The sequence below is a fragment of the Lampris incognitus genome, chromosome 12, assembly GCF_029633865.1.
Source record: "Lampris incognitus isolate fLamInc1 chromosome 12, fLamInc1.hap2, whole genome shotgun sequence".
Classification (NCBI taxonomy): Eukaryota; Metazoa; Chordata; class Actinopteri; order Lampriformes; family Lampridae; genus Lampris; species Lampris incognitus.
Window position 1 is genome coordinate 27,110,616 of NC_079222.1, and position 26,185 is coordinate 27,136,800.

Consider the following 26,185-nt stretch of genomic DNA (forward strand, 5'->3'; position numbering starts at 1 on the left):
GCTCTAGGAAGAATCGTGGTGGATCCAAACTTCTTCCATTTATGAATGATGGAGACCACTGTGCTCTTCGGGACCTTCAAAGCTGTAGAAATTTTTTGTACCCTTCCCCAGATCTGTGCCTCGATACAAACCTGTCTCGGAGGTCCACAGACAATTCCTTTGACTTCATGGCTTGGTTTCTGCTCTGACATGCACTGTCAACAGTGGGACCTTATATAGACAGGTGTGTGCCTTTCCAAATCATGTCCAATCAATTGAATTTACTACGGGTGGACTCCAATCAAGATGTAGAAACATCTCAAGGATGATCAGTGGAAACAAGATGAACCTGAGCTCAATTTTGAGTGTCATAGCAAAGAGTGTGAATACTTATGTACATGCAATATTTCAGTTTTTTATTTTTAATAAATTTGCAAAAATTTCTGCAAAACCTTTTTCACTTTGTCATTATGGGGTATTGTGTGTAGATTGATGAGAAAAAAAAGGAATTTAATCCATTTTGGAATAAGACTGTAACATAACAAAATGTGGGGAAAGTGAAGGGGTGTGAATACTTTCCGGGTGCACTGTATATATGTGTGTGTGTGTGTGTGTGTGTGTGTGTGTGTGTGTGTGTGTTATTTAATGATTTTTTTACAGTATATGACCAAAAAAAAATGTCAATAAGTCATCTTACCTTTCCCTCAAATAGCAAGTTGGTTGTCAGTTTCTTGTAAGTAATCTGACATCATTCAGAACTCAACTCTTGTTATTCACTTACCACAGTATATATGAAGGAAGTTGTGATATTGTTGAAGGTATATATTTCACATATGTCTGTGCTAACAATTTACAGTATTATTTCAAAACATTGGGATGGGGTCACCAGGTCATCACATGAAGGTACCAGTATCACACATATGATATTAAAGTAAAGCCTCCAGAGACTGTATTTTTATTCTTAAACGTTCAAGTCTCATCAGTTGCTGTTATTAAAGAACCTAGTTTGTATTTGTTTTTTTAGTTCAGTGTTACTATCCTACATTTCATGATGCACAGTGGTTTTTTTGTTGTTTTTTCCTTTCGTGGGGTGAGATGTAAAAATCACTCGCTTCTGTCTCTTTGTTGGGATTACTAATTTTTAATATTCACAGACAGTTGAATCAGTTCATCTGGACACAACGTTTATTGAGAGAGAAACATTTCATCATTCAGCTAAGTGACCTCTGACTGCAGGTATCCCTACCCTTATAAACAAAACAGTGGTATAACAACCTAAATCAATGATCGGTTTCATATGCATATTGCCACAACCATTAAAGTTACAATGGGTCATGTGTACTAGTTACTATTCACAGAGGACTGGGGATTAGGTGCAATCACAGTATTGTAAAATGGCGATAGATGTACTCTTAGCCCCCCCCCCTTTTGTGTGAGCTTCTTACCTGGATTATTCAGCAAGTATAGTGACAATTGTTAAGGTTGTCATTAATTCTATAGAATAAAAATTTACGAGATTAATCTCTTACTGACAGTTGTTTAGGTTGTGATTATTTCTATAGGAGAAGTAAGAGATTACTCTCTTACTAAGTTTTTCTTGTTTTAGAGAAAGTTAAGGAGATTTTGTTTTGAAAAAAGCAAAAACCTGTCAGCATTGTTGAAGGTGCGAGACAATGTTTGAACAATTGAACAAAGTGAGATGGCAAGATGAAATCAAATGACACCATTCCTTCACAACAAGCCATCAAGGAGCCTGAAAGACAAATTCTGAAACTAATATGTAAATGTAACCATCCATCAATCAATTTTATATCATTTAATCCAATTCAAGGGTTTGGGGGGGCTGAACCTTGTCCCAGCAGGCATTGGTTGGAAGGCAGTGAGACACCCTTGACAGGTCCTCAGCAAAACACACACACACACACACACACACACACACACACACACACACACACACACACACACACACACACACACACACACAGACACACACACACACACACACACACACACACACATTATTCAAACCTATTACACAATTTAGGGACTCCACACACCTGACATTTGTGCCTTTCGACTGTGGTTCTAAACTGACACAAGTTGGGGAGAACATGAAAACTTTACACTGATGGGATGTAATCAAACCCATGACTCTCTTCCTGTGACCACAGGAAAAGTTTTAAGCCACTTATGCTTAAATGGACTAAACCTCCAAATATATTGATCTCTGGAAAATATGGCTGACACAAATAAAACATATTTTGGTAAGAGAGCAGAAAGATAAGGCAAATAACAGCTTCAGATAAGGCAATACCACTGTTGTTTCACTTTTAAAAATGTCTTACATTAAGATCAAATGCTCCTCTGTGATATCAACAGCATCTTGAATTATATCACGATAGCTCTTAATTTATTTTGTTCACAAAATAATAATTCACATCGCAGAATCACGTAAAGCTATCTCTTCCTAATTAAGATAGATGGAATATTAATCATGTTCATTACAGAATAAAACAGGTTGATGAGGTTGATGAACATGAAACGCAGTGACTTAAATGCAACCGAAACCTTTTATAAATATGTGAAACGCAACACCAACATGTCCCTGAATGAATGTGTTTCATTGGCTTAAGTCGTGACGGTTTTATAAGCATTAAGCGTGCCAAAAAAGGGCTGCCAATTATGGTTGTAATGTGGCAGGCACCACTATTAAACATTGAGCTGATCTATTTATACATTTTGATTTGCTAGACATGTCCGATTAAATTATGAAAACATGAATGGAAAATTTAAAAAGATATTTTACTATTAAATCTCAGTATTTACATAAATATTGTTGTGTATAAAATCTTAAAGTCTTGATAGCATTTTCATTACTCATGTGGCTAAAATAATATAATAAAGTGTTTATATAAAATATATTATTTTTTTAAAATAATGGTTCACTGTAGCACACACTGGGTGTATGTGAAAGGTACATTTTCAACTCTTCAGGGTGTGAAACAGAAAAGTTTAAAGACAATCAAATACATGAGAGCCTTTTAAAGAAATGTCCATATTTAGTTTCTGCTTGCTTGGCAGATTGACCTCAATATAAGGGGGCTCATCATGAGATGAAGAGGCTGCAGGGGATTTCAGACTCTTCCAACCTGTGGTAAGTCAGACTGATGGCTTCAGTTGCATTAGAGAAGAACGTTGATTCAGACTGTTTCTTAAAATGATATAACCAAAGTCTGATGTGAGGTGTTTGATTGCTTGAATTAAAAAGTCATTACTAAAATACATGGTTTAGATAATCCAATGACAGTGTTTAAAAAAGATGAAAATAATACAATTTTGTATATTAATGCTTTCATAATTGATAATTTAGAAAGAGCAAATTCAAATAAATCATTGTGAAATAATCTAATTAATAAATAATTGTGGCATGTGTGTATATTAACTTTTATTTGGTATGGACAATTACTATATTGCTTAAAATCTAAATGATGGCAAATGATTGTTCACGTTTAGGGTCGACACTTGGGTAAAATTTCTCAGTGATTGGGTAGAAGAAAAAGGTGAGGTACACAAATGTCATAATTCACTGAATCCCTTTGCCATGTCTAGAATACAAAGCAAAAACAAATATTTATGAAATAGGAGAGGAATTCATTTCAGTGGTCTGTCTACAGAAAACTACCACCATGAGTACGGACGCGGAGATGGCCATTTATGGCAAGGCTGCCATTTATCTCCGTAAGCCTGAGAAAGAGAGGCTTGAGGCTCAAAGCAAACCTTTTGATGCCAAAAGTGCTGCATATGTGACTGATGTTAAGGAGCTGTACCTCAAATGTACAATCCTGAAGAGAGACGGTGGCAAAGTCACCGTTAAAGTGCTTGACACCCAGGACGTAGGTGAAAGTTCATTTGAAAGAATTAATTAAAGTAATACTTGCAGAACTTTTTTCAAGACAAACTCTCTTTCCATGCTTTAGGAGAAAACGGTTAAGGAGGATGATGTGACCCCAATGAACCCTCCCAAGTTCGACAAAATTGAGGACATGGCCATGATGACCCATCTCAATGAAGCTTCTGTGCTGTATAACCTCAAAGAGCGTTATGCCGCATGGATGATTTACGTGAGAAAGCGTACTGGCTAAAGAACAATATTCATCTAGGATGCATGGACAGCATATGGTAAATGTTCATCTGTCTCTCATCTCTCTTAGACCTACTCTGGGCTCTTCTGTGCCACCGTGAACCCCTACAAGTGGCTCCCGGTGTACGATTCTGAGGTTGTTAATGCCTACAGAGGCAAAAAACGTATGGAGGCTCCACCCCATATCTTCTCTGTCTCTGACAATGCCTATCAGAACATGCTTACTGGTACGTCCTAGTCATAAAAATATATTAATTGACATTGCAATGAATATCTTCTATTTAAATGAAAAACACATTTCTTTCCTTTTCCTTTAACAGACAGGGAGAACCAGTCTATCTTGATCACGTACGTTTCACATTTATTGGCCCTCTATAATACCAACATGATCAAAGACATTGAGTAAATTCTATTAATCTGTGTATTTATAAATCTTTACCCAGTGGAGAATCTGGTGCTGGAAAGACTGTGAACACTAAGCGTGTCATTCAGTACTTTGCCACAATCTCTGTGGGTGGAGACAAGAAGAAGGACCAAACTCCTGGGAAGATGCAGGTATATTTACTCAAGTAGTTTTCAAACAAATTAGAAACATTCCTGGAGTTAAATATGTGCTGACATCAACATTATATGTAAAACTCCACTTGTAGGGCTCCCTGGAGGATCAGATTATTGCAGCCAATCCCTTGCTGGAGGCTTACGGTAATGCCAAGACTGTGAGGAATGACAACTCCTCTCGCTTTGTAAGTGTGGATAACCATAAATATATATTGATTGTTCTGGATTGTATAATGCTTCTGTAGTGGGATGCTAAAAATTATTCTTTTCCTGACAGGGTAAATTCATCAGAATCCATTTTGGCACTTCTGGTAAACTGGCTAGTGCTGATATTGAGACCTGTAAGTATCAATCACATGTGCTAAATTTAAACAATAGAATATAAAACAGAGTTTGTTATCGTGAATACTATCACAGAAACGTTTCATCACTTATCTAAGTGATGAAACGTTTCTCTCTCAATAAACATTGTGTCCAGATCAACTGATTCAATTTTCTGTGATTATTAAAATGAATAAGAGTAAACATGTATTTAATGACAACATTAGTCAAAAATGCAAGCTACGTTGCTTCATTTAATGAAATAATTGTTTGGGTAAATCTTAATCATTACACTGATGTCCATTGTGTAGTTAGAGAAAGTGTGTGTGTAGGATCTTTATCACATTATAGTTTTATTCATTGGTCTTCTCCAATTGAAGCCAATCCATCAAAAATAAGAATAAGTCAACATTAAACCAAAATGGATAATTTGATACATATCCATTGCTGACACAGTCACTTGATGACAACCGCTGACATCAGCTGTTGGTGAAATCAGCCATTACACGCAGAATAGAGGTGAAGTGATACAGTAACTGTGATGTTATTGTAAATAACACATAGATCTCGGCCAATCAGATTGCTTGATCACAATCCACTGTTGTATAAATTATTACAATATTGGTTAGGTAGAGTTTTAAACATGAATAACACTTACAGATCTGCTGGAGAAGTCCAGAGTGACATTCCAGCTTCCAGATGAGAGAGGCTACCACATCTTCTACCAGATGATGACCAACCACAAACCTGAGCTGATTGGTGAGCTGAATAACAGCAAGTAGAAAATGACTACAAACCAAGTAGTTAATTGCTTTAACATTCCACTTAATAATCCCTTCAATCTTTCCAAATTTATAGAAATGACGCTCATCACCACCAACCCATATGATTTCCCCATGTGCAGCCAGGGTCAGATCACTGTGGCTAGCATTGATGACAAAGAAGAGTTGGTTGCTACTGATGTTAGTGATCTTCACTTTAACATCCAAACAGCATTTTTTTCATCTATTTTCTTTTGAGTATTTAACTGTAGGTATCCTGTGAAATAAGATGTCTAATTTTTATTTTTTTATTAAATGTCACTACCTGTTGTAAATGCAGACAGCCATTGATATCCTGGGCTTCAGCAATGAGGAGAAGATGTACATCTATAAGCTGACAGGTGCTGTGCTTCACCATGGTAACATGAAGTTCAAGCAGAAGCAGCGTGAGGAGCAGGCTGAGCCAGATGGCAATGAGGGTGAGTATTACATTTATTCTGGATGCGGATAAGTTCAAAATGATGACATTTCATTAATATTGAAGGTTTTATTTTCCTTGTTGACAAATTTAACAATTAATGTCACAACAATTATTGTTGGGTTAATAGTCCTGCCATAAAATAATGTCTTACCCCGGGTAATACACTGTGGCTTCCCACTGCTCCCACGTAGTTAGGATGGAGAGGACTTATTTCCCCACAGAGATCAACAAAGTCATATTAATAAACCTTAACCATTTAAATGTATTTTATGTCATATTTTAGATGCTGACAAGATTGCTTATCTGCTGGGCATTAACTCTGCTGACATGCTGAAGGCTCTGTGCTACCCCAGAGTAAAGGTGGGAAATGAGTATGTCACAAAAGGACAAACTGTGGCTCAGGTGAGTGCTGTGCCTTTATATGTGCCTGTGCCAATCTGTTGTTGAACTGATTTTAATAATTATCTGTCTCTCATGTTCAAAGATTCCAATTATGTTTAATCATATCACTGGGTTCCATAGGTTCATAACTCAGTGAGTGCCTTGGCTAAGTCTATCTATGAGAGGATGTTCTTGTGGATGGTCATCCGTATCAACCAGATGCTGGATACCAAGCAAGCAAGGCAGTTCTTCATTGGGGTCCTGGACATTGCTGGTTTTGAGATCTTTGATGTAAGTTTAAATTACTCATCTTTCACCTTTAATAGGTAATTTAGTTTCATGATATCAATCTTTACTCTTTAACTATTAACTTATAACAACTAACCATTTCTCGGTTACAGTTCAACAGCATGGAGCAACTGTGCATCAACTTCACCAATGAGAAGCTGCAGCAGTTCTTCAATCACCATATGTTTGTTCTGGAGCAAGAAGAGTACAAGAAGGAGGGTATCATCTGGGAGTTTATTGACTTTGGCATGGACTTAGCTGCCTGTATTGAGCTTATTGAGAAGGTAAACAATCATCCTTGTATTTCAGGCAATGGATATTTCAGTAATGTAATTAATCTTAGTATGCATAGGGCCAAGAATTATCTTATTTTCTCCTTTCATACACTGTAGCCCATGGGTATCTTCTCCATCCTTGAAGAGGAGTGCATGTTCCCCAAGGCTTCAGACACAACCTTCAAAAACAAACTGTATGACCAGCATCTTGGAAAAACCAAAGCTTTTGAAAAGCCAAAACCTGCCAAGGGCAAGGCTGAGGCCGACTTCTCTCTGGTGCACTATGCTGGGACTGTGGACTACAATGTCAGGGGGTGGCTGGACAAGAATAAGGATCCTCTGAATGACTCGGTTGTGCAGCTGTATCAGAAGTCTGGAGTTAAATTGCTGCCTGTTTTGTATCCCCCTGTTGTTGAAGGTACCATATCAGCAAATGGAATTGCTATTTTACATTTTTAACAAATGTTTTCCTTTTTTAACATAGGGTTTTCTTCTTTTTTTTAATTGTAAGACTCCTCTAAGTAATCTGTTTTGTGAGTGATACATTGCATTATTAAATGTATGTATTAAAATCATCCTTATGATGACCTTAAAACATTTTTATCGATGATGAAATTAAACAACACTCATCATAAAAGCTTGTGATATTTAATAACAGAGGTTGGAGGTAGCAAGGGAGGCAAGAAGAAGAAGGGTGGTTCCATGCAGACTGTGTCTTCACAGTTCAGGGTAAGATTAAAAACTGTTGTTATAGTTAATAATTTGCATACACAAACACACTCCTAGATAGATAGATATTACACAATATGTCTTTATTTTCTGTATGCAGGAAAACTTGGGAAAGCTGATGACTAACTTGAGGAGCACCCATCCTCACTTTGTGCGTTGCCTGATCCCAAACGAGTCAAAAACTCCAGGTATTTTAATTATGATAAATGCTTTTGTCACTGTAGGGTACGGTAGCTTACCATTTTAATAACACTTAAGGGAAAGATGGAATTATGCTTTTGTATTTTTTACAGGTCTGATGGAGAACTTCTTGGTTATCCACCAGCTGAGGTGTAACGGTGTACTGGAGGGTATCAGAATTTGCAGAAAAGGTTTCCCCAGCCGAATCCTTTATGGTGACTTCAAGCAGAGGTAATCATTGACATTTCAGTGGTAAGGTTTATTAAGCACAAAAAAGTAAAAAGCATTACCAAGACATTGTCATGAACTGTCTTACAAAAGGTACAAAGTGCTGAATGCCAGTGTTATCCCTGAGGGGCAGTTCATTGACAACAAGAAGGCTTCTGAGAAGCTTCTTGGGTCAATTGATGTTGATCACGAGCAGTACAAGTTTGGACATACCAAGGTAAACATTACTGTCTTATATCATGATGAGGCAATTAAATTGAATTCCATTCATAGCTGAAAAACAGTCGAATATGATATTTGTTTTACCCTCCTCAGGTGTTCTTCAAAGCTGGTCTGCTGGGTACTCTCGAGGAGATGCGAGATGAGAAGCTTGCTAAATTGGTCACCATGACTCAGGCCCTCTGCCGTGCTTACCTAATGAGAAAGGAATTTGTTAAAATGATGGAGCGGAGGTATGTTCCAAGAAATAAATTCAAAAATACAAATTCATGAAATATGCAGTCTCAGAATGATGTTGTCCATAACAATAATATATTCATTCCTTAGGGAAGCCATTTACACCATCCAGTACAACGTCCGTTCTTTCATGAATGTCAAACACTGGCCATGGATGAAGGTGTACTACAAGATCAAGCCTCTTTTGAAGACTGCTGAAACTGAGAAGGAGCTTGCTAATATGAAGGAGAACTATGACAAAATGAAATCAGACCTGGCTACTGCTCTGGCCAAGAAGAAAGAACTGGAAGAGAAGATGGTTTCTATTGTGCAAGAGAAGAATGACCTGCAGCTACAAGTGGCATCTGTTAGTAGACTCAATCGACAGCTTTATTTCTGAATTTAAACAGAGCTTATGTTGACATCCTCCATGTTTTGTTGTTTTTATTGTTGTTTTTTATGCTTATTTGTTAACTAGGAATCAGAGAATCTGTCAGATGCTGAGGAGAGATGTGAAGGACTTATCAAGAGCAAGATCCAACTGGAGGCTAAACTCAAAGACACAACGGAGAGGCTGGAGGATGAGGAGGAAATTAATGCTGAGCTGACTGCCAAGAAGAGGAAGTTGGAGGATGAATGCTCTGAGCTTAAGAAAGACATTGATGACCTGGAGCTTACCTTGGCCAAAGTGGAGAAGGAGAAACATGCCACCGAGAACAAGGTTCATGAGTGTCCATTTATTTTGCTAATATGTCAACCAGTATCAATAAGAATATAATAATCTGCTATTTATTATCTGTCTTGATCCATTGAATACATTTTATTTCATTTGATTTGCATATGTAGGTGAAGAACCTCACTGAGGAGATGGCCTCTCAGGATGAAAGCATTGCTAAGCTGACAAAGGAGAAGAAAGCCCTTCAAGAGGCACATCAACAGACTCTTGATGATCTGCAGGCAGAAGAAGATAAAGTCAATACTTTGACCAAATCCAAAACCAAGCTTGAGCAGCAAGTGGATGATGTGAGACTTTTAAAAGTGTAATTAGGCACTAAGATTTTTAAAAGTGATGTGTCTGCTCTTGAAATTTAATTAAAAATATGTTAATTTGCAGCTTGAAGGTTCTCTGGAGCAAGAGAAGAAACTCCGCATGGACCTTGAGAGAGCCAAGAGAAAGCTCGAGGGTGATCTGAAACTGGCTCAAGAATCTATCATGGACCTTGAGAATGACAAACAGCAGTCTGATGAGAAACTGAAGAAGTAATTGTTTAAATAACAATTGTGGCTAAGATTTTATAATACATTCAGAGTATACATTTTAGGATTAGAATCTTACAAATGATGTAACTTGAATTTATTCTTTAGGAAGGACTTTGAGACAAGCCAGCTTCTGAGTAAGATTGAGGATGAACAATCTTTGGGTGCTCAACTACAGAAGAAAATCAAGGAGCTCCAGGTTTTTTTTTCCAAGTTTTTAATAAACCTTGTTTTTCGTCTTTAAACATACCCTGTGTTACATGTAAAAGTTTATATTTTAATCCAATATTCATTTCAAAGGCTCGTATTGAGGAACTGGAGGAAGAAATTGAGGCTGAGCGTTCTGCTCGTGCCAAGGTTGAAAAACAGAGAGCTGACCTCTCCAGGGAACTTGAAGAGATCAGTGAGAGACTTGAGGAGGCTGGAGGAGCCACTGCTGCTCAGATTGAGATGAACAAGAAGCGTGAAGCTGAGTTGCAGAAGCTGCGTCGTGACCTTGAGGAGTCCACTTTGCAACATGAAGCAACTGCGGCTGCACTCCGCAAGAAGCAGGCTGACACTGTTGCAGAGCTGGGAGAGCAGATCGACAACCTGCAGCGTGTCAAGCAGAAGCTTGAGAAAGAGAAGAGTGAATACAAGATGGAGATCGATGACCTCTCCAGCAACATGGAGGCTGTTGCAAAGACCAAGGCATAATGCTGTTCTTACATGAACATTTTGTAAATGCAAATTTTAGAAAAAGCATAAAAAATGGGAATACCTTTTCTTGACAATTGCAATTTTAATTAACAGGGAAATCTTGAAAAGATGTGCCGCACACTTGAAGACCAGCTTAGTGAACTCAAAGCTAAGCATGATGAGACTGTTCGCCAGATAAATGATATAAGCAGTCAGAGGGCAAGGCTGATGACAGAGAATGGTAGGTATTGCCTCCAAACCTATTTTTACATTCATAAAAAGTGCCAACAACAGGCTTTGGTTTTTGTACATAAGTTTAAGGATGGTATTTGTTTAAGAAATAATTATTCTGGGCCATACAAAAGGAAGTTTTTAAAATGTGCAAATTTCAAAAAGATTAATTTAATTTCCAACAGGTGAGTTTGGTCGTCAGCTTGAAGAGAAAGAGGCTCTGGTCTCCCAGCTGACCAGAGGAAAACAGGCCTTCACACAGCAGATTGAAGAGTTTAAGAGACAGGTCGAGGAGGAGGTTAAGGTCAGTAATGATTTACACTTTAGATTTCATATGAACTTCATAGAGAATTGTAAGACTCTGGAAATGGGTTATAAAGCAAACTGTGCTAAATAATCTAAAATAGGCTGGGCTAAAGAGGAATTGGAAAAGTATATTATTCAGACAACAGTATTATAAAAGAGAAACATGGCCGGCATTTATTAAACATAGTAATATCAACACAAGTGCACTTTGAATGGTCAATAAGAAAAAAATAATAAAGAATAAGGGTCAAACCCCTTTGGTCTGTCTGTAATGTCTTTTCAGTGTGTGGACTCAGAGCTCTGGTCAAAAAGGGAAAATATGAAAAGATAAAAGTCTGAAACTACCCGGGTAGTGTGTGTGTAGTGTAGTGTAGTGTAGTGTAGTGTAGTGTAGTGTAGTGTAGTGTAGTGTAGTGTTCATTCAAAAAATAAAAAGATCTCCAAAACGGTCGTATCTGTCTCTCCTGGTCGAGAAGCAAGACGCCACTCTTCCACGTGCTGTCCACGCCTCGTGGGTCACAGGGCTTGCTGCTCCCTTCTCTTGGGGAAGGAATCCAGTACACAAAAAAACCAACCTGTATACCGCAGGGTAGAAAATAATAAGTCTCTACTCTCTAAAGCACCAGATCTGGAATATTTGAATCAATCTTTCACATTCCCAAACAATAGAATTAGGAAACAAAACGAAGATAGTGAAGGTCATTGCAGCTAACAAGTACAAATCACAGCAGAATCATATCACATTTCACATTCATATTAAGCTATAGGATATAGGCTATCTGAAAATCCTACGATTGGTTTTTGTAATGAAATGTTCTAGGTTCTCTTCAGTTCTAGGCCTAACAGGCCTACACATTATAAAACAACTACTATGCTACTACAGTGCATGGATAGAAAAAGACAAACAACATGGCTAAACTAGCACATAGTTAGCTACTGTAGAAACTGTAGAATCCGGGCAAAGAAAGAAAACAGGTCTCCAAGCAAGCAATCCTCTCCAATCCAAACGGCATCAATTAACTTAAACTGGTAAACTTAAATGAGTAAGGGTAACAAGGACATAAATGTTGTATCTCTGTTCCAGCTTCTACGAGTTGGGCTTTTGTTCATTCGTCTGCAGCTCAAGAAAAGTCTGCAGTTAATCTGTCACTCGTTCTGATCTGACAAGGCCTGGTAATTTTCCATTTGGACAGGCTGCTAGCGCCCTCTACAGGGGACCTCTGGAACATGCAGAGACATTCGTTAACTCTTTCTAGGGCAGCTAAAATCATGGGGTTACAGAATGTTATGTTCTTAAAATTGTTTGCTAAAAAAAAAAAACTTTATCTAGGCCAAGAATGCTCTTGCCCATGGTGTGCAATCTGCTCGCCATGACTGTGATCTTCTGAGGGAGCAGTTTGAAGAGGAGCAGGAGGCCAAGGCTGAGCTGCAGCGTGGAATGTCTAAGGCTAACAGTGAAGTGGCCCAGTGGAGAACCAAGTATGAAACTGATGCTATCCAGCGCACTGAGGAGCTGGAGGAGTCTAAGTGAGTCAATTATTCATTTTCTCTTATTCATTTCGATTCATAATGTTTTTTATTTGACTTATTTTCTCTTATATACATGATTACTTTGACAATTGTTTAACAGGAAAAAGCTTGCCCAGCGTCTCCAAGAGGCTGAGGAGCAGATCGAGGCTGTGAATTCCAAGTGTGCCTCTCTGGAGAAGACCAAACAGAGACTCCAGGGTGAAGTGGAGGACCTCATGATTGATGTGGAGAGAGCAAATGGTCTTGCTGCAAACCTTGACAAAAAGCAGAGAAACTTTGATAAGGTGTGATCATGTGTATCCCTATTCATGCTATAGCCACTGAAAGGAGAACTTTTTACCTTACTAATTTTCGCACAATTATCAAACAGGTCTTGGCAGAATGGAAACAGAAATATGAAGAGGGTCAGGCAGAGCTTGAAGGAGCTCAGAAAGAGGCTCGTTCTCTCAGCACTGAGCTGTTCAAGATGAAGAACTCCTATGAGGAGGCTCTTGACCAGCTGGAGACCATGAAGCGTGAGAACAAGAACCTGCAACGTGAGTATTCACTATTATAAACATCAATTATATTTGATATAACATTAGTGTATATTAGCCTGGATGAATGACATAACCTACACTTCAATGCTTAAAAATTCTAAACACATGTAACACACTGCAGAGGAGATCTCGGATCTGACTGAGCAGATTGGTGAGACTGGAAAGAGCATCCATGAGCTGGAGAAATCCAAGAAGCAGGCAGAGACAGAAAAGTCTGAGATCCAGACAGCTCTTGAGGAGGCTGAGGTAAAATAATAATTAACTGGAAAGAGGTCAACATTTGCAATGGGCAGTGCTTTTTTTCTGAGTGAAATCTTCATATATAATAGAACAAGGAGGCAAATGAACAAAAAAAAATTAAAAGTTAAGAAGGGCCCTACATTAACAATTCTAATTTTAGGGAACCCTGGAACATGAAGAGTCCAAGATTCTGCGTGTCCAGCTGGAACTCAACCAAATTAAGGGTGAGGTTGACAGGAAACTGGCGGAGAAGGATGAGGAGATGGAGCAAATCAAGAGGAACAGCCAGAGGGTGGTTGACTCCATGCAGAGCACTCTGGACTCTGAGGTCAGGAGCAGGAATGATGCCCTGAGAATTAAGAAGAAGATGGAGGGAGACCTAAATGAGATGGAGATTCAGCTGAGCCATGCTAACCGCCAGGCTGCTGAGGCTCAGAAGCAGCTGAGGAATGTTCAAGGACAATTTAAGGTACATGACATAACAACTGTACAATCAACCACTGTATATTACCTTATCAGATATTTTTTTTAACTATTTCCATCTCAAAATCTTCACACAAGGATGCCCAGTTGCACCTTGATGATGCTGTCAGAGCACAGGAGGATCTGAAGGAGCAGGCTGCCATGGTGGACCGTAGAAATGGTCTCATGGTGGCTGAAATTGAGGAGCTCAGGGCTGCTCTGGAACAGACAGAGAGAGGCCGCAAAGTGGCTGAACAAGAGCTGGTGGATGCTAGTGAACGTGTTGGTCTGTTGCACTCTCAGGTAAGCAAATAAACAAACTACTTCAACACTGATTTGGGGTGATACTTTATCCATGTCATTATCTGCATCTCATTGAGAATGTGTGTGTGTTTACAGTCATAAGTAAAATGATACCATTCTTTCAGAATACAAGCCTTCTGAACACAAAGAAGAAGCTTGAGGCTGAACTCATTCAGGTCCAAAGTGAAGTGGATGACACTGTTCAGGAAGCCAGAAATGCAGAGGAGAAGGCTAAGAAGGCCATCACTGATGTAGGTTTACATTATTTTTGTCAGAGCCTTTGTTAGTCCGCAAGTCTGGAGGAGAACACATCACTTATAAAACTGTTAAATTAATAATGATTCATTTTTTTAGGCTGCTATGATGGCGGAGGAGCTGAAGAAAGAGCAGGATACAAGTGCTCACCTAGAGAGGATGAAGAAGAACCTGGAGGTCACTGTCAAGGACCTGCAGCATCGTCTAGATGAGGCTGAGAACCTGGCCATGAAGGGTGGCAAGAAGCAACTCCAGAAACTGGAATCTAGGGTAAGATAAAGCAAGAAAAACCACATGGTAAAACATACATAGTTGAACCGACGAACAAACTTTCGAGCATAAACTGTGTTGTTAATGTCTAACTGTTCTCCATAGGTGCGTGAGCTGGAAACAGAAGTTGAGGCTGAACAGAGACGTGGAGGAGATGCTGTTAAGGGTGTTCGCAAATATGAGAGGAGGGTGAAGGAACTTACATACCAGGTATACTATATTCCTCTCAGATTCAACCAATTAACTAAATGCAACGCCACAATCAAATAAACTCTTACTTAAATGTAAAATTTCCTATTTACTTTAGACTGAGGAGGACAAAAAGAATGTCAGTAGGCTGCAGGATCTAGTAGACAAACTTCAGTTGAAAGTGAAGTCCTACAAGAGGCAGGCTGAGGAAGCGGTAAGTTTTAATTTCAGGAACATAAAATTGTTCAAATCATATTTGAATTTAGGTAATGTTATGTAACATCCATGTAATTCATAAACAATGCCATCTATGATGGGTTTACAGGAGGAACAGGCAAACTCTTACCTGTCCAAGTGCAGGAAGATTCAGCATGAACTGGAGGAGGCTGAGGAACGTGCTGACATCTCTGAGTCTCAAGTCAACAAACTGAGAGCTAAGAGTCGGGACTCTGGCAAGGTAAATGTGTGTAAGAGCATAACTGATAATCAGTCTGTGTGATATGACATATAAGTTTCATTTACATAGTGACTAAATATCTTAATATATTCTATTTCTTTTTTCTTTACAGGGAAAACAGGCTGCTGAATAGATTTGCTGACTTTCTCTATTTTATGCCTTTTCTTATGAAGAATTCATAAAATATGAATTCTTTGTTGTCAATAAATGTTGCTGCTAAAATTATCTTGTTTCGTTTGACTAATCAAGCATTTTTTAAATGTATCTGCTGTATTAGAGTCTCCAGTTAGTTGAAATTAGATATTCATATGATATGAATGATAATCAATTAAAAGGTAGCCATCCATTTTAAGTCTAACTCAAGGCATAAACCAATATACATAAAAATGGAAGAAAACAAAACAAACAAACAAAAAAACAATGGATTTTGAGATCATAGACATCTTTCATAATATTCTTTGAATAAGCTCCACTTAAACATAGACTAATGGTTCAGGCTTAGATTTCTTGAGTTATCTTATTTTAGGGTTTCCTATAATATATAATCGACATGTAGATAAAGAACAACATGGTAAATAAGTGTTACATTAGTTGTCTATATTTCCTTTTATTGCTCTCTGATTGCATTTAGAACTCAAATCTCTTTATTCACTTAGCAAATTAAATGTGAGGGAGTTGGTGGCATTGTTGCAGATATATATCGTCACCTTCTTAAAATAATGGCCTAAGTCATATTTTCAAGTTTTTCAAAAAACAGAATAAACTGACAAATTTTCTTTCAGTTTCAGTTTATTCTGTTTTTTGAAAAACTTGAAAATATGACTTAGGCCATTATTTTAAGAAGGTGATGATATTACACATTCATGAGAACACAGTTTACAGTACGTGTTATTCCAACACACTATAGACCCCTTAACACAGCGTTTCTCAAACTGTATGCCGCGGCACCCTGGTATGCCGTCTGACAGCGTCAGGGGTGCCGTGAAAACATTTGCAAATCTAACATTTTTCATATCAATTATCAAAAATTAAAATACTAATTTATTTTACAAAATGTTACTGAATAAATGTGTAGCGCTATCTATTCTTTTTAACTGTCAAGGACAACGCTCCTGAGTTCTCTATACAACTCGGTATCCAATAAACTATTGAAGTATGTTAACTTCGCTTTTTATGTGTTTAAAGTATGTTCTAAAGGCTCTAAATGTCTTACAGTGTCATCTGGTAACTCCAACTAAAATGTTGACTACCCCTTTAAGGCGCTCAAATATGGCATATGACCTCTTTAAGGCAATCTAACATGGTCTATACACCACAGGAATAAACACACATGAATAATCCACACTCACACAGGTACATAGAATTATATATACAAATGTATTATGAGTAATAATTATTAGAATGAATGAAAGTGATAAGCCTCAATGGCTAATGAGCCTCTGCATTCAGATATACACAAATTAATCAGACTAACACGTTAGCATACAGCTCAATAACCCTATAACTAAGCCGGCAATAAAATAAAAGAAAGCCAACCCCCACTTGCAGGCCTGTTTCTTTATCGGGTACGTTGGGACCCTAAACAGCCCTCTTCGCTCCCCTTGGAAGCCCGCACATCCAGCTTGTACTCACAAAGAATGAATGCTCCTCTTCGTCTCGCGTTTCCCACCGCAGCAAATGTCAGGCCGGCAGCCCTCCTAGCTAACTGGCTAGTTAGCCGTTAGCCGTTAGCACCATCTCATGGTCGAACCGTGCGCTCGCCTCGGCAGACCACCACGGCAACAGACGACTCCTTCTGCGTTCCTCGATGGTCGCATGAACCCACCACTACACTGTACTGATAACGTTACTTCGCTAAACTAGAAGACGGCGCGACTCACTGTGGGGAGAGCCCCTCTCCGCATCCAGTCCATTCGCCCATCTTGCTGTGCTAACAACGGACACCGACTGGCTAGCTCGCTCTGTAATGTCGCTGGGTCCCCATATGGGACTGACGAGTAGTCAGTTTGTCTCCCAAATCCACACAAACCGTTCCCGGGATGGGTCTCGGTCAGACACCCGCACACATCACTGTTCACTAAACTCCAATTACATTTCCCTCGCCGCAAAATAGCATATAACAACTCGACATCAAACTGCTCCGTTTCGCTCACACAAGGGACGAGAGACCTCCTCCTCCCCGCCCAGTCTGCTCGTGCTGACGTTTTCCGCTGCCCTCTCAACCAATCACAAAATGGTAAGTTACAAATGAATGGATGAATAAATAAATGGATAAATAAATTCATTTCAGATAAATACATAGCCTACATACTCATGAGAAACTGTCTCGCGTGCCCATTTCCCCTCCCACGTTACATACGGGTCAGTGCAGTGCGCGGTCACGTAAGGTCAGGGCATCGTTGTTATCATTTTACACGTCCTGACATTTTGATGCCGCTAAAACCCAAAACCAAGCCATGGATCGTTTCCTAAAAAGAAAAGTCCCACCAGAAGCTCCAACAGATGGGGATACTTCAACAGACACTGACAGTGAACCGGAGCCTTCTTCTAGCAACAACCGGCTTTTATCCTCCAGTTCGGAGTCGTCTGCACCCGTCGTACCACCGGGAGATGCTAATGTTAGTAAGGGCAAGGCTACTAGCAAGGGCAAGGCTAAAAAGACAAAGACAAAGATTTTGCGATACCACGACAGCTACATTGCACTTGGCTTCATTAGTACCGATGATGCATGCCCTCTCCCGCTCTGCCTCGTATGTGGAAAGACACTGGCAAACCAAACTATGGTTCCCAACAAACTCAAACGACATCTGAAGCAAAAACACCCACACCTTAAAAACAAGGGGAAGGAGTACTTTGTTCGCCTTAAAACCCAGCAATCGCGGCAAGAGAAAGTCATGTGTAAAGCTGCCAAAGTATCCGAGAAGGCTCTGAAGGCCAGCTACCTCGTAGCAGAAATAGTAGCGAAAGCCAAGAAGCCCCACACAATCGCAGAGTCCGTCATAATACCTGCTTGCACGGCAATCGTTACCAAAATGCTTGGCCAACAAGCTGCCAAAGAAGTAGCCAAGGTCCCGCTGTCAGACTGCACAATAGCGAGTCGAATCAATAGCATGTCTGCCGATATTGAAGATGTCGTTTTGGATAAAATCAAGGCCAGTGGACATTTCTCCTTACAACTCGACGAGTCAACTGATGTGAGCGGGCACGCTCAGCTTTTAGCAAATGTTCACTTTGTTGATGGGGGCCGTATTAGAGAGAACTTTTTATTTTGCAAACTGCTACCCAACAACACTACAGGAGAAGAAATCTTCCGTGTGACAACTGAGTATCTTGACAAGGGTGGTTTGAGCTGGAAGAACTGTATCAGTATTTGCACCGACGGCGCGGCTGCAATGACGGGCAGTGCCAAAGGTTTCATTACCAGGGCCAAAGCGCAAAACCCTGATATACGAGCAACCCACTGCTTCCTTCACCGAGAGGCACTTGTTGCTAAGACGCTACCAAAAGAACTTTCCGACATACTGAAAAAAGCAGTGGACATTGTTAATTACATCAAGGCGCGCCCGTTAAAAAGCTGCCTTTTTCCATTCTTTGCGAGGAAATGGGAGCAGAGCATCAAAGCTTGTTGTTACACACGGCTGTCCGCTGGCTTTCACGGGGTAAAGTTTTGACCCGAGTGTACGAGTTAAGAGAAGAATTGAGGGCCTTCGTGATAGACGAGAAACCTGCATTTGCAGAGCTACTCGCAGACGAGCAGTGGTGCGCAAAACTCGCGTATATGGCTGACATATTTAAGCACATAAACGAGCTGAATATCAAAATGCAAGCTAGACAAGAAACCCTCCTCTCCTCATCTGACAAACTACGCGGCTTCAGGTCCAAGCTCACACTCTGGCGTTCCTTTGTAGACCAGGGCAGGCTGGATATGTTTCCCCTGTGCAATATGCATGCAAACAACACCACAGTTGGGCTTGCCTCAAAGGGCAAAACTACTGTGGGCCCCTCATGGGCTAACCCACAGAAGGCCCATGTGGGATTAGTGTGGGCAAGCCCCTCATGGGCAAAACTACTGTCGGCCCCGCATGGGCTAACCACGTAGGGCCCACATAGGTGCCTCAAAGGGCAAAACTACTATGGGCCCTGCATGGGCTAACCACGAAGGGCCCAGTAAGCCCAAATAGATGCCTCAAAGGGCAAAACTGCTGTGGGCCCCGCATGGGCTGACCCACAGAGGGCCCATGTGGGCTTATTGTGGGCAAGCCAAAACTACTGTGGGCCCCGCATGGGCTAACCACATAGGGCCCTCATAGGTGCCTCAAAGGGAAAAACTGCTGTGGGCCCCGCATGGCCTAACCACATAGGGCCCACATAGGTGCCTCAAAGGGCAAAACAGCTGTGGGCCCCGCATGGGCTGACCCACAGAGGGCCCATGTGGGATTAGTGTGGGCAAGCCCCTCATGGGCAAAACTACTGTGGGCCCCGCATGGGCTAACCACATACGGCCCACATAGGTGCCTCAAAGGGCAAAACTGCTGTGGGCCCCGCATGGGCTAACCACATAGGGCCCACATAGGTGCCTCAAAGGGCAAAACTGCTGTGGGCCCCGCATGAGCTGACCCATGGGCTGACCCATGGGCTGACCCACAGAGGGCCCATGTGGGCTTACTGTGGGTAAGCCCCTCATGGGCAAAACTACTGTGGGCCCCGCATGGGCTAACCCAGAGAGGAACCATGTTGGCTTACTGTGGGCAAGACCACAGTTGGGCTTGCCTCAAAGGGCAAAACTGCTGTGGGCCCCGCATGGGCTAACCACATAGGGCCCACATAGGTGCCTCAAAGGGCAAAACTGCTGTGGGCCCCGCATGGCCTAACCACATAGGGCCCAGATAGGTGCCTCAAAGGGCAAAACTGCTGTGGGCCCCGCATGGGCTGACCCACAGAGGGCCCATGTGGTTTTACTGTGGGCAAGCCCCTCATGGGCAAAACTACTGTGGGCCCCGCATGGGCTAACCCACAGAGGGCCCACATAGGGCAAAACTGCTTTGGGCCCCGCTTTGGCTAACCCACAGAGGGCCAATGTGGGATTAGTGTGGGCAAGCCCCTCATGGGCTGACCCACAGGGGGCCATGTGGGCTCTGTGGGTTAGCCCATGTGGGCTAGCCCACATGGGCTAACCCACAGAGGGCCCATGTTGGCTTACTGTGGGGGCTTGTCTCAAAGGGCAAAACAGCTGTGGGCCCCGCATGGGCTGACCCACAGAGGGCCCATGTGGGATTAGTGTGGGCAAGCCCCTCATGGGCAAAACTACTCTGGGCCCCGCATGGGCTAACCACATACGGCCCACATAGGTGCCTCAAAGGGCAAAACTGCTGTGGGCCCCGCATGGGCTAACCACATAGGGCCCAGATAGGTGCCTCAAAGGGCAAAACTGCTGTGGGCCCCGCATGAGCTGACCCATGGGCTGACCCATGGGCTGACCCACAGAGGAACCATGTTGGCTTACTGTGGGCAAGACCACAGTTGGGCTTGCCTCAAAGGGCAAAACTGCTGTGGGCCCCGCATGGGCTAACCACATAGGGCCCACATAGGTGCCTCAAAGGGCAAAACTGCTGTGGGCCCCGCATGGGCTGACAAACAGAGGGCCCATGTGTTGTTACTGTGGGTAAGCCCCTCATGGGCAAAACTACTGTGGGCCCCGCATGGGCTAACCCACAGAGGGCCCACATAGGGCAAAACTGCTTTGGGCCCCGCATTGGCTAACCCACAGAGGGCCAATGTGGGATTAGTGTGGGCAAGCCCCTCATGGGCTGACCCACAGGGGGCCATGAGGGCTTACTGTGGGCAAGCCCCTCATGGGCAAAACTACTGTGGGCCCCGCATGGGCTAACCACATAGGGCCCAGATAGGTGCCTCAAAGGGCAAAACTGCTGTGGGCCCCGCATGGGCTGACCCACAGAGGGCCCATGTGGGATTAGTGTGGGCAAGCCCCTCATGGGCAAAACTACTGTGGGCCCCGCATGGGCTAACCCACAGAGGAACCATGTTGGCTTACTGTGGGCAAGACCACAGTTGGGCTTGCCTCAAAGGGCAAAACTGCTGTGGGCCCCGCATGGGCTAACCACATAGGGCCCACATAGGTGCCTCAAAGGGCAAAACTGCTGTGGGCCCCGCATGAGCTGACCCATGGGCTGACCCATGGGCTGACCCAAAGAGGGCCCATGTGGGCTTACTGTGGGCAAGCCCCTCATGGGCAAAACTGCTGTGGGCCCCGCATGGGCTGACACACAGAGGGCCCATGTGGTTTTACTGTGGGCAAGCCCCTCATGGGCAAAACTACTGTGGGCCCCGCATGGGCTAACCCACAGAGGGCCCATGTGGGCTTACTGTGGGCAAGCCCCTCATGGGCAAAACTGCTGTGGGCCCCGCATGGGCTGACACACAGAGGGCCCATGTGGTTTTACTGTGGGCAAGCCCCTCATGGGCAAAACTACTGTGGGCCCCGCATGGGCTAACCCATAGAGGGCCCACATAGGGCAAAACTGCTTTGGGCCCCGCTTTGGCTAACCCACAGAGGGCCAATGTGGGATTAGTGTGGGCAAGCCCCTCATGGGCTGACCCACAGGGGGCCAAGAGGGCTTACTGTGGGCAAGCCCCTCATGGGCAAAACTACTGTGGGCCTCGCATGGGCTAACCACATAGGGCCCTCATAGGTGCCTCAAAGGGAAAAACTGCTGTGGGCCCCGCATGGCCTAACCACATAGGGCCCAGATAGGTGCCTCAAAGGGCAAAACTGCTGTGGGCCCCGCATGGGCTGACCCACAGAGGGCCCATGTGGGATTATTGTGGGCAAGCCCCTCATGGGCAAAACTACTGTGGGCCCCGCATGGGCTAACCCACAGAGGAACCATGTTGGCTTACTGTGGGCAAGACCACAGTTGGGCTTGCCTCAAAGGGCAAAACTGCTGTGGGCCCCGCATGGGCTAACCACATAGGGCCCACATAGGTGCCTCAAAGGGCAAAACTGCTGTGGGCCCCGCATGAGCTGACCCATGGGCTGACCCATGGGCTGACCCAAAGAGGGCCCATGTGGGCTTACTGTGGGCAAGCCCCTGATGGGCAAAACTGCTGTGGGCCCCGCATGGGCTGACACACAGAGGGCCCATGTGGTTTTACTGTGGGCAAGCCCCTCATGGGCAAAACTACTGTGGGCCCCGCATGGGCTAACCCACAGAGGGCCCATGTGGGCTTACTGTGGGCAAGCCCCTCATGGGCAAAACTGCTGTGGGCCCCGCATGGGCTGACACACAGAGGGCCCATGTGGTTTTACTGTGGGCAAGCCCCTCATGGGCTAACCCACAGAGGGCCCACATAGGGCAAAACTGCTTTGGGCCCCGCTTTGGCTAACCCAGAGAGGGCCAATGTGGGATTAGTGTGGGCTAACCCACATGGGCTAACCCACAGAGGGCCCATGTTGGCTTACTGTGGGGGCTTGCCTCAAAGGGCAAAACTGCTGTGGGCCCCGCATGGGCTGACCCATGGGCTGACCCACAGAGGGCCCATGTGGGCTTACTGTGGGCAAAACTACTGTGGGCCCCGCATGGGCTAACCCACAGAGGGCCCATGTGGGCTTACTGTGGGCAAGACCACAGTTGGGCTTGCCTCAAAGGGCAAAACTGCTGTGGGCCCCGCATGGGCTAACCACATAGGGCCCACATAGGTGCCTCAAAGGGCAAAACTGCTGTGGGCCCCGCATGGGCTGACCCACAGAGGGCCCATGTGGGATTAGTGTGGGCAAGCCCCTCATGGGCAAAACTACTGTGGGCCCCGCATGGGCTAACCACATACGGCCCACATAGGTGCCTCAAAGGGCAAAACTGCTGTGGGCCCCGCATGGGCTAACCACATAGGGCCCAGATAGGTGCCTCAAAGGGCAAAACTGCTGTGGGCCCCGCATGAGCTGACCCATGGGCTGACCCATGGGCTGACCCACAGAGGGCCCATGTGGGCTTACTGTGGGAAAGCCCCTGATGGGCAAAACTACTGTGGGCCCCGCATGGGCTAACCCAGAGAGGAACCATGTTGGCTTACTGTGGGCAAGACCACAGTTGGGCTTGCCTCAAAGGGCAAAACTGCTGTGGGCCCCGCATGGGCTAACCACGTAGGGCCAACATAGGTTCCTCAAAGGGCAAAACTGCTGTGGGCCCCGCATGGGCTGACCCACATGGGCCCTCTGTGGGCCCCGCATGGGCTAACCCACAGAGTGCCCATGTGGGATTAGTGTGGGCAAGCCCCTCATGGGCTGACCCACAGGGGACCATGTGGGCTTACTATGGGGGCTTGCCTCAAAGGGCAAAACTGCTGTGGGCCCCGCATGGGCTAACCCACAGAGGAACCATGTTGGCTTACTGTGGGCAAGACCACAGTTGGGCTTGCCTCAAAGGGCAAAACTGCTGTGGGCCCCGCATGGGCTAACCACATAGGGCCCACATAGGTGCCTCAAAGGGCAAAACTGCTGTGGGCCCCGCATGAGCTGACCCAAGGGCTGACCCAAAGAGGGCCCATGTGGGCTTACTGTGGGCAAGCCCCACTGCTGTGGGCCCCGCATGGGCTGACACACAGAGGGCCCATGTGGTTTTACTGTGGGCAAGCCCCTCATGGGCAAAACTACTGTGGGCCCCGCATGGGCTAACCCACAGAGGGCCCACATAGGGCAAAACTGCTTTGGCTAACCCACAGAGGGCCAATGTGGGATTAGTGTGGGCAAGCCCCTCATGGGCTGACCCACAGGGGGCCATGTGGGCTTACCGTGGGCTTGCCCACATGGGCTAACCCACAGAGGGCCCATATTGTCTTACTGTGGGGGCTTGCCTCAAAGGGCAAAACTACTGTGGGCCCCGCATGGGCTGACCCATAGAGGGCCCATGTGGGCTTATTGTGGGCAAGCCCCTCATGGGCAAAACTACTGTGGGCCCCGCATGGGCTAACCACATACAGCCCACATAGGTGCCTCAAAGGGCAAAACTGCTGTGGGCCCCGCATGGGCTGACCAATGGGCTGACCCACAGAGGGCCCATGTGGGCTTACTGTGGGCAAGCCACTCATGGGCAAAACTACTGTGGGCCCCGCATGGGCTAACCCACAGAGGGCCCACATAGGGCAAAACTGCTTTGGGCCCCGCATGGGCTAACCCACAGAGGAACCATGTTGGCTTACTGTGGGCAAGACCACAGTTGGGCTTGCCTCAAAGGGCAAAACTGCTATGGGCCCCGCATGGGCTAACCACATAGGGCCCACATAGGTGCCTCAAAGGGCAAAACTGCTGTGGGCCCCGCATGGGCTGACACACAGAGGGCCCATGTGGTTTTACTGTGGGCAAGCCCCTCATGGGCAAAACTACTGTGGGCCCCGCATGGGCTAACCCATAGAGGGCCCACATAGGGCAAAACTGCTTTGGGCCCCGCTTTGGCTAACCCACAGAGGGCCAATGTGGGATTAGTGTGGGCAAGCCCCTCATGGGCTGACCCACAGGGGGCCAAGAGGGCTTACTGTGGGCAAGCCCCTCATGGGCAAAACTACTGTGGGCCTCGCATGGGCTAACCACATAGGGCCCTCATAGGTGCCTCAAAGGGAAAAACTGCTGTGGGCCCCGCATGGCCTAACCACATAGGGCCCAGATAGGTGCCTCAAAGGGCAAAACTGCTGTGGGCCCCGCATGGGCTGACCCACAGAGGGCCCATGTGGGATTATTGTGGGCAAGCCCCTCATGGGCAAAACTACTGTGGGCCCCGCATGGGCTAACCCACAGAGGAACCATGTTGGCTTACTGTGGGCAAGACCACAGTTGGGCTTGCCTCAAAGGGCAAAACTGCTGTGGGCCCCGCATGGGCTAACCACATAGGGCCCACATAGGTGCCTCAAAGGGCAAAACTGCTGTGGGCCCCGCATGAGCTGACCCATGGGCTGACCCATGGGCTGACCCAAAGAGGGCCCATGTGGGCTTACTGTGGGCAAGCCCCTCATGGGCAAAACTGCTGTGGGCCCCGCATGGGCTGACACACAGAGGGCCCATGTGGTTTTACTGTGGGCAAGCCCCTCATGGGCAAAACTACTGTGGGCCCCGCATGGGCTAACCCACAGAGGGCCCATGTGGGCTTACTGTGGGCAAGCCCCTCATGGGCAAAACTGCTGTGGGCCCCGCATGGGCTGACACACAGAGGGCCCATGTGGTTTTACTGTGGGCAAGCCCCTCATGGGCTAACCCACAGAGGGCCCACATAGGGCAAAACTGCTTTGGGCCCCGCTTTGGCTAACCCACAGAGGGCCAATGTGGGATTAGTGTGGGCTAACCCACATGGGCTAACCCACAGAGGGCCCATGTTGGCTTACTGTGGGGGCTTGCCTCAAAGGGCAAAACTGCTGTGGGCCCCGCATGGGCTGACCCATGGGCTGACCCACAGAGGGCCCATGTGGGCTTACTGTGGGCAAAACTACTGTGGGCCCCGCATGGGCTAACCCAGAGAGGAACCATGTTGGCTTACTGTGGGCAAGACCACAGTTGGGCTTGCCTCAAAGGGCAAAACTGCTGTGGGCCCCGCATGGGCTAACCACATAGGGCCCACATAGGTGCCTCAAAGGGCAAAACTGCTGTGGGCCCCGCATGGGCTGACCCACAGAGGGCCCATGTGGGATTAGTGTGGGCAAGCCCCTCATG

The 26,185-nt window shown here is 44.8% G+C and overlaps 1 protein-coding gene across 1 annotated transcript; it reads left to right on the forward strand.

Moving 5' to 3' along the window:
* The first annotated feature begins 3,665 nt into the window (after positions 1-3,665).
* On the forward strand, positions 3,666-15,690 carry LOC130121440 (myosin heavy chain, fast skeletal muscle-like). Its single transcript, XM_056290225.1, has 39 exons — positions 3,666-3,872; positions 3,957-4,100; positions 4,191-4,347; positions 4,441-4,468; positions 4,564-4,675; positions 4,771-4,863; positions 4,956-5,019; positions 5,660-5,758; positions 5,858-5,961; positions 6,101-6,239; positions 6,525-6,643; positions 6,764-6,913; positions 7,024-7,194; positions 7,303-7,603; positions 7,844-7,914; positions 8,015-8,102; positions 8,208-8,325; positions 8,416-8,539; positions 8,638-8,774; positions 8,869-9,124; positions 9,236-9,478; positions 9,604-9,780; positions 9,872-10,017; positions 10,123-10,213; positions 10,315-10,704; positions 10,807-10,933; positions 11,109-11,227; positions 12,560-12,756; positions 12,860-13,043; positions 13,130-13,295; positions 13,420-13,544; positions 13,699-14,007; positions 14,100-14,303; positions 14,429-14,554; positions 14,658-14,828; positions 14,934-15,038; positions 15,136-15,231; positions 15,343-15,474; positions 15,587-15,690. Exons 1-39 carry the CDS (start codon positions 3,666-3,668, stop codon positions 15,605-15,607), a joined length of 5,811 nt encoding a protein of 1,936 aa, XP_056146200.1. The 3' UTR covers positions 15,608-15,690.
* The last annotated feature ends 10,495 nt before the right edge of the window (positions 15,691-26,185 follow it).

What these genes read in the sequence shown, in the direction of transcription:
- LOC130121440 (XM_056290225.1), top strand. Translation starts at nt 3,666, where the DNA reads ATGAGTACGGACGCGGAGATGGCCATTTATGGCAAGGCTGCCATTTAT. An exon ending in AAGGACAAACTGTGGCTCAG is followed by an intron (nt 6,644 to 6,763) that starts GTGAGTGCTGTG and finishes TGGGTTCCATAG; the next exon opens with GTTCATAACTCAGTGAGTGC. An exon ending in TCTGATGAGAAACTGAAGAA is followed by an intron (nt 10,018 to 10,122) that starts GTAATTGTTTAA and finishes TTTATTCTTTAG; the next exon opens with GAAGGACTTTGAGACAAGCC.